Source organism: Pygoscelis adeliae, unplaced genomic scaffold (genome assembly GCF_000699105.1).
Source record: "Pygoscelis adeliae isolate BGI_AS28 unplaced genomic scaffold, ASM69910v1 Scaffold36, whole genome shotgun sequence".
Taxonomy (NCBI): Eukaryota; Metazoa; Chordata; class Aves; order Sphenisciformes; family Spheniscidae; genus Pygoscelis; species Pygoscelis adeliae.
The window spans coordinates 3,820,231-3,830,895 of record NW_008824934.1 but is presented as its reverse complement, the minus strand read 5'-3'; the positions used below and the strand labels follow the sequence as shown (position 1 = coordinate 3,830,895).

Below are 10,665 nucleotides of genomic sequence, written 5' to 3'. Positions count from 1 at the left end.
TTAATAGAGAAAGGGAAAGGAGACTAGTTCTGTGATAATATTTTATACAGAGCTTTTAACTCTTCCAGTTGGGACAAGACTCTGTGCAGGGAGTCCCCTGCTCAGAGTGAAACCCAGAGGTCAGGATGTGTTTCCACACAAGCCTTTTTTGCTCTGAGAGCTCTGTCTCTGTCCTTGGCCTTGTGCAGCTAATCTAGTCAGAGGTACATCAGTCCCACGGTGAGAGGTGCCCTGCCAGAAGCTTAGGTGCAGGTGTACAGACGGGGAGCTGCAGCTGCCTAAAACCCCATGGATTTACACTTCAGGAGCTCAGAACCATGGGGAGCAAACAGCAGTCTTTGTGCTCTAAAATATTGGCTTGCAAACAATGCTCATCTTCATCTGTGAAGTGATGAATTTACCCACTGCTGGGAGCCAGCAGGCTGGAAAGTGCCTTATGATTGCTCTTCCAAAAAAGATAACTACACCCTGTTCAGTGCTGGAAGGCAGCTTGTCATTCCATGGGACAGAGTGGGCTAGAAGCAGAATAACTGAGAAGAAATGCCACTGGTGGCCTTTTGCTCCATTCCAGAATAAAAATGGAAATGTCTCCATATTGCAAAGCTGTCTAAATAGTGTGTGACTCGGAAGCTGTGGAAGAGAGTACATAAACCCAGTAGGGTGAGGTAAGGGAATGTCCTCCCTCCCTTTAAACCATTTAGTCACAGGTGGGCCTGCATTTTGTCAATCTTCTTATGTTATTATTCTGGCTTGATATAAAATATGAAATTGCTGAGTGTTATTGCCGTAAGGAGAAAGTGGCTGTGCATGTCTGTATTTGCGTATTCTTATTTTCAGATAAGTAGTTGCTTCCATTTTTATTTAACTAGCAGTTTTCATGAAGGAGTCTTCATGAGATGATCCACCTTTGCCAACATTCTTATGCATCAAACAAGAATGATCATTTCTATTTAACAGGAGACAAACCAAAGTACCAGCTAATGTATTAAAGATCCTGCAGGAAGCAAGCAGGAGGGTGGGGACCACAATCCAGCAAGTCTCTCTCTTGGGGCACAAGATACAGCTATGTCCAAACTACTGCACCTGCGGAATCTTCACATGGTTCTGGGTGTCGTTCTGGGTGTCTCCACCTTTGAACAGTCACAGCCCCAAGCAATGCTCTCAGTGGAAGTAATGTGCCAAGAACAGCCTATCTTTGTCAGCTCCTGTATCAGTTGGGGGATCTGGGCAGGCGGAGAGACAAGTTAATATGTTTCCTGTTTCTTTAAGCCCTGTTCTGACAGCTGGTCAGTTCTCGCTGCAGGCCTTCATAGCCTCTGAATGGCAGGCCATAAATCAGAGCTGGCACTTAAAAGAAGAATTGTAATGAAGGCTGAAAGATTCGAGGAGAATTGTTTTCCTGAGTCCCATCCCATTTTCACACGTGCACATAGACAGACACTTGCCCTGTCCCTCAGAAACATTTAACTCAGCTTCACCTCTCTGGGAAGATAGACTGCCTGGTAAATGAGATGTCATTGGCAAACACTGCCCTAGCATTAAGGGGATTATTTCCAAATTATTTGAAAAGACTTAGCACGAGGGCAGAAACCATAAATAACAACGAGCACTTTGGAAAGTTGGAGACAGCCTCATGAGCCCTTGGGAACTTCCCAGTGCAGAGTACAGACGCAGAATGTGAGGGAACTCCATCTCCTAGAGGGTGTACCACAGAACAAGTGGGTCATCAAAGCAGGCAGCAAAGGGGAGTTCGTTCTGCGTGGCTTCCCAGATCACTGTGGCAATGCGGGCTGCAACTGAGACCTGTCTAGTCTGCATGGAATTGAGTATGAGATGTCCCAGGCTAGCCACCAAGAGCAAGTTAGTGTAAGAGGCATGTGAAATGCTGTTTGCAAAACACTACTGGGCTATAGGCTTGCAGTGGCAACTTATGGCACAGGACACTTGGCCCAAGATACAGATGGCTCCCATCTTGCAGCAGATGTTTGCCTACTGCATACCTTAACTCTGCACATTTGTTGGTGAGTGTATGGTACTACACTGGTGTCATCTAAAAGATGAACTTTGTTTTCCCACAAATTATGTGGAAGTGTTTGACTCTTCTCTGACATTTGAACTCTGCTTCTTCTTGGACTACAAATATTATGAACAAGAAGAATAACTTGAAGAATGAGGAGTCCTGCTGGGGGATGACCCTTGATTGCCATGCCCATTGCACAGTCCCCTGTCATGTGTTCTCACGTGTGACTGTGGAGGCTCCTTTTGCTATGTCTGTACAAGGCTTTCATAATAGCGAAACAGTTGTTTAATTTCTCATTACTATCTGTATTGCGGGAGGCAGTACAGTCCCTCAGCTGAGGCTGGTTCGACAGCCTGTCAGGCCTTAACAGAAGGTCTGCCCCAAAAAATGCTGCTTCTCATGCTGAAGATCTTTCAGTACGAGTCGAAGAGGTGAGATAGGAGAGGAGGAAAGTGAGAGAACATGCAAGTGACTGTCAAGGCCATCACCAGAATAGCAGTACTAGAATAGGACATGGGTCTGTAGATTTCCAGATCCAGTTAAACTTGAAAGTTCAGAACTTTGAATTCCTCACCTGTCTGAAGATTGCAGTGTATTAGGGGGGAATATTACAGTGATACAAGAATAAAAACCCCATAGTCTTTGGAGACTTTCTTAAATGAAAATACGTTTCAAAGCGAAAAACCATTTGGTCCATCTGTGTCCCATTACTAAGCTGGGGCCATAATCCATTTTCATTAGACAGGGCCTGAGCATGTGGGTGGGGACAGAGGCCCAGGCAGCTGCCCTGGACACCAGACTAAAAAGCACCATATGGAAAAGCCTAATGTATGTTAACAGGCATCAGAGACCAAAATTGAAAGAGTAATGGCCCATCCACATGCGGTAGCCTCAATGAGACAAACTCTCAGCACCAATCTGTCAGCTGCAATTTTGGGTCATTACAGTGCTGCTAAGCAGAGGCTAACAGACAAGTTAGAATAATCTGACTTCAGCAAGAATAATTCTTCCAGCCGTGCTAGCGCTCTGGCTCAGTTTCCTCCTTGCTAACATATATCAAACAAAATATCTTCCTTTCCTCAGAGATTCTTCCTAGCAGGCCTCAGGGGATCCCAGCCAAACATTTAAATTACAGGCAATGATCTTTTAATTTGCTGGCTGCTTGGTCGCTCTGTATTGCTCTTGCCACTTCAGATAAACACATGCTATAGCAAGACTGTTTCCCTTTTGCATGCCCCACAGAGGTGTACCTGAAGTATTTTCATTTTGACCCCCCAGAGTGTCGTCTTTCATTTTTATTTGTTAGCTAAGGAGGCCCGGAGCTTGACTAAAACCATTAAGTACTCAGTGCTGTGAGTGCCTTGGCATTCAGGTTGGAATCCAGGTTAGATCCAATATCCTTGTACCAAGTTAACTCTGCATATAGCCAAATGGTTTTGTTTGCCTTTCCAGTAAAGCTGAGCATTGCTGGAGCAAAGTAAGCTCTTGCAGCCGTTTGGTGGCTAGTGGAAGTCACTGGCAGATATTACGGCTGGGGCAATTTAGGATATACTTTCACAGACTCTGTGCCTAATTTTAAGTTAGAGAGCTATAGCATCCACCAGGTCTCCCTTCACTTGCCAGCAGGCCCGATGCCTCCAGGGTATGTCAACAATTTCAAGTGGGCTTTTTTTGCATACAGCTTTGAGGCTCAACAAGTGGTGGGCCTGCTGTTAGTAGGTAAAAACAGGTGGCAATATGTCCAGCAGGTGTGAAAAAGCCACATAGGTAATCACGCTCAGCAGTCTGGTAACCTCTTAATCTAAGGAGTATTTGAGTACCAACACCTGAGCATTTGTTTTTGTACAGCCAGGTTATAGCTCTGCCTACCTCTGAAGTGCAGATTTTTCTGAGACAGAATACAGTGCTGCGTTGGCACGAGCTCACTCCTCCTTTGTAGTGCTTCTGTTTAATTGTGTTTTGTTGAAAACTGTATTTAAATGCTGTTATTTTCTTTTTGCAGATTTCCTCTATTGTTCAAGCTTTAGTCATGACTGCTGCAGAAACTTCAGTGTTGTGGATTTCACTGAACATGTTGAACAGTGAGGAGCAGGAAGCCCAGGTAAGTGTCCCACTCATTTAAAAGACAAGGTAAATTTCTCTATGAAACAATAGCAATCTCACCTCAAATCCAAGTGTTTGACATCGCCCAAAACAAAAGCACATGGGAGCAAAGGATGTTTTGCTGGTTATTGCTTTGTGAAGATTTCTGTGAGAGAAGCAAAAACTAGCAAAGAATCTGAGGAGTAAAGTGTCCATGCAGCACAGAATTCTTGCCCTGCATTTTGGTGGGCTTGGTTTTTTTTTCCCCTGGGGCAAGAAACAAGAGCATTAGGATGGAATTCTGGCAAAAGTGAGCTTCGATCCAGACTGAAAGACACTGTTTGGTTTGAACATTTCCAGTTCTTTTGGGCAGAAATAGATTTGACATTCCTGCCTTAAAAATAAGATAGATAAGGCCAGTCTTTGTAAAAGGCAATGCATCTAGAAGGTACCTCACTTATCCTCCAAAGAGAAGAGAACAATGAGGGATCCGAGACTTCTTTGAAGGGGGGTCGATTTGAAATAGCTGGGAAAGGCATATTATTCCATTGAGGTGGTAAGCAAAAGTTTAGCACAGCTGATTGCTTGGTAGGTTTGGGGTTTTCTGCCTGGAGTGCTACAGGCTTTTTAATACACGGGTTCTGATTGATGCGACTGTTGGCCCTGACATTGCCTTCAATCTATTTTCTCCAAGGCAGGAATGAGGTTGTGTGTATTCAGTGAGGGATTTAGCCAGAGGGAAGATTTGTCCATTTCAATGTATCATACTAACTCTTTAATGTCTGAGCAGTAGCTCTTATTTTGGGAGTGCTTTGGGCTGGCTTTACTGTTTATCTAGATTAGTGGAGTAATAGCTTCTTTGTTAGAAAAAAATGAGGTTATGGACAATTGCAGAGGAAGAGAAATGGTGAAAAATGTTTTTGAGTTGAACAGGGATGAGTAGAAAATGCATTTGGATGTATATATGGACAAGGAACCTGTTGCAGGTGGGTTTAATGAATTTGCCAGTCCTAATGCTGTTGAAACCTATTCTTCGGCACGTTTCTCAGCTTCTCCCTCTTCCTGAGCGGGGAGTGAGCCTCAGGGATTTACTGTCTCCTCCAGTCTCGGGAAGTTATACATTTGGGAGATGAATAGAGATCTTCACAGTGTTAATTATTGCATGTAGAGGAAGAGCAGTCATGAAAGAAGAAGGAAGACATGAAAGGGAGATGGAAATAGAGACAAGCAGCCAAGCTCTGACTTCCAAAAGCAGACCTTGTGCTCCCAGCTGAGAGCAACTTGTCTGCTGTGGTTTTGATGTGGAAGATGAAGTCTTGGTTCCCCTTCTTTGAAAAACAAGGGCTTCATCCCAAATTTAGTGGTGGTCGCTGTACACTGCAGAGTCTGGTTCTGCAGATAGGAAAGGGTTTAAGCTTTGTTTAAGAAAGGATATAACAGTGGAGGATTATATGGAAAATCCAGCCGGGGATGGATATGGTTCTTCTGCCAAGGTTGCTTTTCAGTTCTCCCTTGAAAAAGAATGATTTTGGAGAGAGGCTACTGCTCAAGTGGATCCTCTTGTTGGAGACTGTGCGCTGGAGGGAATGGCACATGCTAATAGCCTTTTCTAAGCTGACAAGTGACTTTCCAGGCCTTCCAGTCATCATGGCAGGTGTTTCACCTCAAAGTACTCTCTAAATGAGATTGTCATTCCTGGGTGCTGTTCTGGGAGCTGAAAACTCTCCTAATTACTTCGCAAGGCCAAACTGCTTGCTGGATGAGGCTATGGTAGGTTCAGGGGAGGCTTTTGATTAGCCTCACTCTATTCACAATAGGGAGTTCCTGATGGGCTCATCCTTGGTTGGTCTTTGTGTCCTCTAGTATAGAGATTTTGTCATAATTTTCTTGCTTTTCTTTGTTGTTGCCCCCAGTCTGCCTTCTCTCCTTTGAGACTTCATGTTGGACAAGAGATACATGTTAGACGTGTGTTATTCAGCCGTCCCCTTTGTTCCTCTTAGCTGTTTGGAGGCAGGCTTACCCAAGGAAAGTGTGTTGGCTGTGCCTGTAACGTGCATAGCATGTTTGCTTGGAGAGAAGACAGCACTTCTCTGTTTAGTAGCTTTGGCTCTAGCTGTATCTGAATTGTAACCAAATTCTCTTCCCAGCACAAACAGCTGCTACAGTGAAGTCACAGACTTAGAGCCAGCCCAGCAGACAAGCTGCAGCTACCAAAGATGTGGGCAGGAGCAAGACGGTAGCTTTGTGAGCTAGTTCAATTTTTGGGAGCCAGGCTAATGGGTCTGGGGAGGCAGGCGAGGGAAAAAGAGATTCTGACCTAAGCAATTCTTATGCTGTCTTCCCTGTGGCAGAGTCGGAGTTTTTTCTAGGAGAAGGCAGAGTAATGTGACCAGCATCTCTTACTTGCGTGCTGTCATATTCTCTCCCCAAGGGGATGAGTGTGTGCATCGCAGGGGTTTGCCTTAGAATTTGTATAGTCATGTGCATAAATACATACACATACATCTGTGCAGTGGTTGAAATGGGCTGGCATATGTGAAAACTACGTACTGTTGGATTCTGCAGCTGTGGAGTTGAGCAGAAGTTATACAGGTATTTGCACATTATCATTTTGATTGTGTACACATACATAATTTATAAATTGTGTGTGTGTGGTCTCTAACGTGCATGCACACATGCACGCACACACAGACACACATGTTCAGAGACATGTACTTTGCACTCAGAGCTTTGTGGTGCTCCTGAAGAGGTCGTGTTTCACAGCCTGAGACCAGCCCCACACAGATGACAGTTACCTTTGTTTTTGAGAGCTCTGTTCACGGCAGAGGAGCAAAGCTGTCGACCACTATCTTTACCCCAGAGCTTCTGTTGATCTTCCTAGGCAATTTGAGCTCACATCCGAGTGCTTTCAGATGAGGATGACACTGTAGAATTGCATTGGCTGTCCTTTGGAAGTCAGGTAGTGCAGAGTAGAGTGGACAAATCCAGTGATTTTTTTCGCTGGTGGAGAAATGTGCCTTAGCACTCTGTAGCAGCTGGAGTCCATCTTTGCAAACAGAATATAAAACAATCGGGTAGCAGTAGAGAGCATGGGAAGGAGGAAAGCATGCCCTATCTGAAGAGAGAAAGTATCTTGCTCCATTGCATGAGCTTTCTCTGCTATTTTTGCCCTGGCAAGATTATTTTTTTCCTGTTTCACAGCAGCCGGGCTCTGCCCCCTGCCCCACTCCATGCTCTGCTTGCTCCGTCTGTGTGCTTGTCTTTTGATGTCAGTCACGCTGTTTGATTTGTAATGAGGAAACAGAATGCCTTTTCCTTTGCTGTGTCCTCCCCCTAGTCCTCTGAACCCCTCAATGCAGGAGGTTTGGATTTAGCCACGGAACAGCAAGCATCCAAACAATCTCTTAGGGCTCTGCAGAGGCAGCTGGCATTTGAGAAGTAAGGGGCAGTGGGGAGCAATGTCTTCGGGGATCACAGCAAGCAGTTATTACGCTCATTTGTTCTCCTGGTTTGTGATGCAAGGATGGCCACTGCTATGTTAAATGACTGCACTGTCTCATCTTAGAAGCCGGGAAGGCCTGTGCATGCTTTGCCTCCATTAACCAGCCTTTTGCTTTGGGACTGTACCTGTGTTTCAGATCTGGAGGCACGTTCAGATGCTCACTGTCCTGTTTATTACACCCGAAACATCTGATCATGACTGTGATCAGTCATAGCAGTGGTTTTCATGGAATTACTGTCAGAATGCAGGAGCTGCCTTTCAAAGGCCCAGAGATGGCTTTCTCCCCTGGCACAAGATGATTTTCTGAGGCAGTGTGTGGTTTTGCATGGTCCATTTGAGAACAGAGCTGTCTGGGACTTTTTTGATTAAGTGGATGTGGGACTGTATTGACTTCATTTTTACAGGATCTCAGAGTTTGTCACAGCTGAAGCTCTTTCTGTAGGAACATAGCTTTGGCAGAATTTACCTCAGGTAACATTTTTCCAGTTTCAAAACTTGGGGTCAGAGGGAAATCTGAACTGAAGAGCTAACCCAGGACTTAGCCTGGATCTCACACAACTTTTATGAAGACGCTAGCTGCACAACTGCTTTCCAGCCTTCTCATCTTTTCAGTTGGTTCCTGCTGCTGTCTGGTTTTGCAGGAAGAGTGGAGATCATCAGGTCTCTGGATCTTAGTGGTACCAGCCTGAGGGGCACTGTGTTGTCTGAGCAGCTCTGCTCTTGCTGACTTATTCATGTGTCTGGCTTAGCAGTCTGCACTTACTGTTGCCACAGGAGGGATTTGAAACCTTTCCTTGACAGACCTCAGTGTCGAGTAGTAAAAGCGTATTTTGAGAAGCTGTGCAGGGTTTGAGGGAGAGTATGGGCTCATGTATCTCTGTGTCATTCCATATTCCTCCATTCCACAGAAGGTTGGTTTTTTTTTCAAGGGGAAGTCCTTTCTGTGAACCTTGGCTTTCACACATGTTGGTGGTTCTCTTGAAAGTGACTGCTTATCTTTGTGCTACCTCAGCCCTCGAGCATGGAAGGAGACAGGGCCACAAGAAGACAGCTGGGCAGTCTTCTCAAGAGGCATCTGTCATTTCAGATAACACCCAGGCTTCCTAAAGTGGATCACTAACTCAGCAAGTTACAGACAGCTGGAAACTGCAGTGACATGGATGAAGTCCACTCAGCCTACAGGCTGGCTTATTCCTGCGCAGACAAAAGGGAAATTGTGGGCAAAAGGAGCATCTGTGGGGCCTGAGGTTAGCTGTCACCGTGCTCTCAAGATACTGCTGCACCTGGCTAGCTGATGCCCAGTGGCCTTTTGGAGGTAGAAGGTTTCTGGGCAAAGAAACAGGGACAATGTTTTTGGCCGTTGTTCGTGTCAGGTGCTAAGGACTAAAATCACAGCAGTCTTGCCTCTCCACAGACCATGCCAGAGGAAAGCTAATATGTGCACCAAGCATTCAGTTTCTTAGTCTCCAGGATTACAGTTTATTAGGTCAACTTTCTTATTTCAGGCTAGGCAGCAACCATCAGCTTCAGGGGCCTCATCGAATTCTGGGACTGTGAGAAACTTTTCAGACCTAAGATCAGAATTGACTCTGTGCCTCTGCTACTGAACTGAGCAGGAAGCCTAATGTGGGACGTCTCTGGAAGTATTTATGTCTTTGGGAATCAAGCACCAGCTCAGTTAGGCACGGACTGATTTTTTGCAAAAATTTCTTTATCTTCCCTCATTTCCAGCCAGTATAAAGTCTACGTCTTGCATGTGTTGATAGGATCATTTTAGCAGCTAGTGGGCCTTGGGAAAAGCTAGTCCCCTCTGGGTTCTTGTCCATTAACCATGCTTGTAGGTACTGCTGCTACGCAATTAATTATTACTGCTACTGGTTTCTCCTTCACTTTATTAAATGTTTTTTTCTGTTTGCAGTCTGCTAAATGGTTTGTTGGCTTTAGTTCTGTTCATGCAATAACTCCTGCTTTCCTGCCAGCACCAACTTCACTGCCTGGGGTAATGATTTTTTGGCTGTTCAAAAATGAGTATGAAAAGGTGTCCATTTAATTACAGGATATCTCAGTATAAATTTCCTTGCATGTGCAGTGCAGTAGTCTGTTCCCTGCTGCAAATCAGTTTTCCTCTTCTCTGTCCGTTTTTGTCAGGGAGGAGGTGAGACCTAGGTTCTGCATTAACATATCTGGCTTTTCACCCTCTATAAATTTAGGCCTATCTCCGTATGTGCTGGAATCGGAGTTTTGTGGGAAACCTAAATGCAGACTTGGAAAGAAGCAGTCTGCAAGCAGTGGAATTAATAAAGTTTTATGTCCTATAGCGTTGGCTCTCCCAGTTGAATTCCCTGGGGTGTTACAGTGGTATGAAATCCCTGTGTGGATTCATAAATGTTTAAAAGAAATGTGAGTTCATTTCTCAGTTTTTTCCTCAGGGAATCCCAGTAATAGGAATTCATTTTTTTTATCAATCTGCCTATTTCCATTGCACTGATATCCTTGGAACTGCTCCTCTTCTGTCAGATTTGGTAGAAATTGACCATTGGGCTTTTAAAGTTAGTAAGCTAGGTTACACAGGCAGATGTGAGCACAGAGGAATTTTGTCTTGTTTCTGTAGCAAACCAGGTTCAAAAGACATAATTTATTAAGTATGGTTTTCTACCTTATTGGTGTTCCAGGGTGGATGGGATAAAAAGTAATCCATGGGTATAAACAAGGCATGGAGCAGGTTTCAGTCAACACAAGCTTGCACTGGATTAAAATGTGCAGCTGAGAACTGGAAGACTTTGGCCTCTCTTAAACTTGTGCCTGTGTGTGTTGTAGTGTTGTGACGCCTGAGTATTCCTGTCCCATTACACAGAACCATCTAACCAGACTCACTCACTATTCTGAAATCCTGTAATGTCCCCCATTATTTTGTTTTCAACACCTTCCTGCTCTGACAACGGAAGAAACTGTACTTCCAGTAACATGCTGTTTGCATTAATAGTAATTGTAGATCAGTTGGTTAGAGGGAAGGAGCATTGCGCAGCTCCCCTCGCTCCCCCATGCACACACTGTCTGGAGC

At 44.7% G+C, this 10,665-nt stretch overlaps 1 protein-coding gene across 1 annotated transcript in view; it reads left to right on the top strand.

Annotated features, from left to right (window-relative positions):
* LOC103918040 (somatostatin-2-like) overlaps positions 1 to 7,544 on the top strand; it is a 17,200-nt gene extending 9,656 nt beyond the window's left edge. The window contains exons 3-4 of the mRNA XM_009325279.1: positions 4,023 to 4,121; positions 7,440 to 7,544. Coding sequence (XP_009323554.1) covers positions 4,023 to 4,121; positions 7,440 to 7,544 — 204 coding nt within the window. The remainder of the gene's footprint in view (positions 1 to 4,022; positions 4,122 to 7,439) is intronic.
* The last annotated feature ends 3,121 nt before the right edge of the window (positions 7,545 to 10,665 follow it).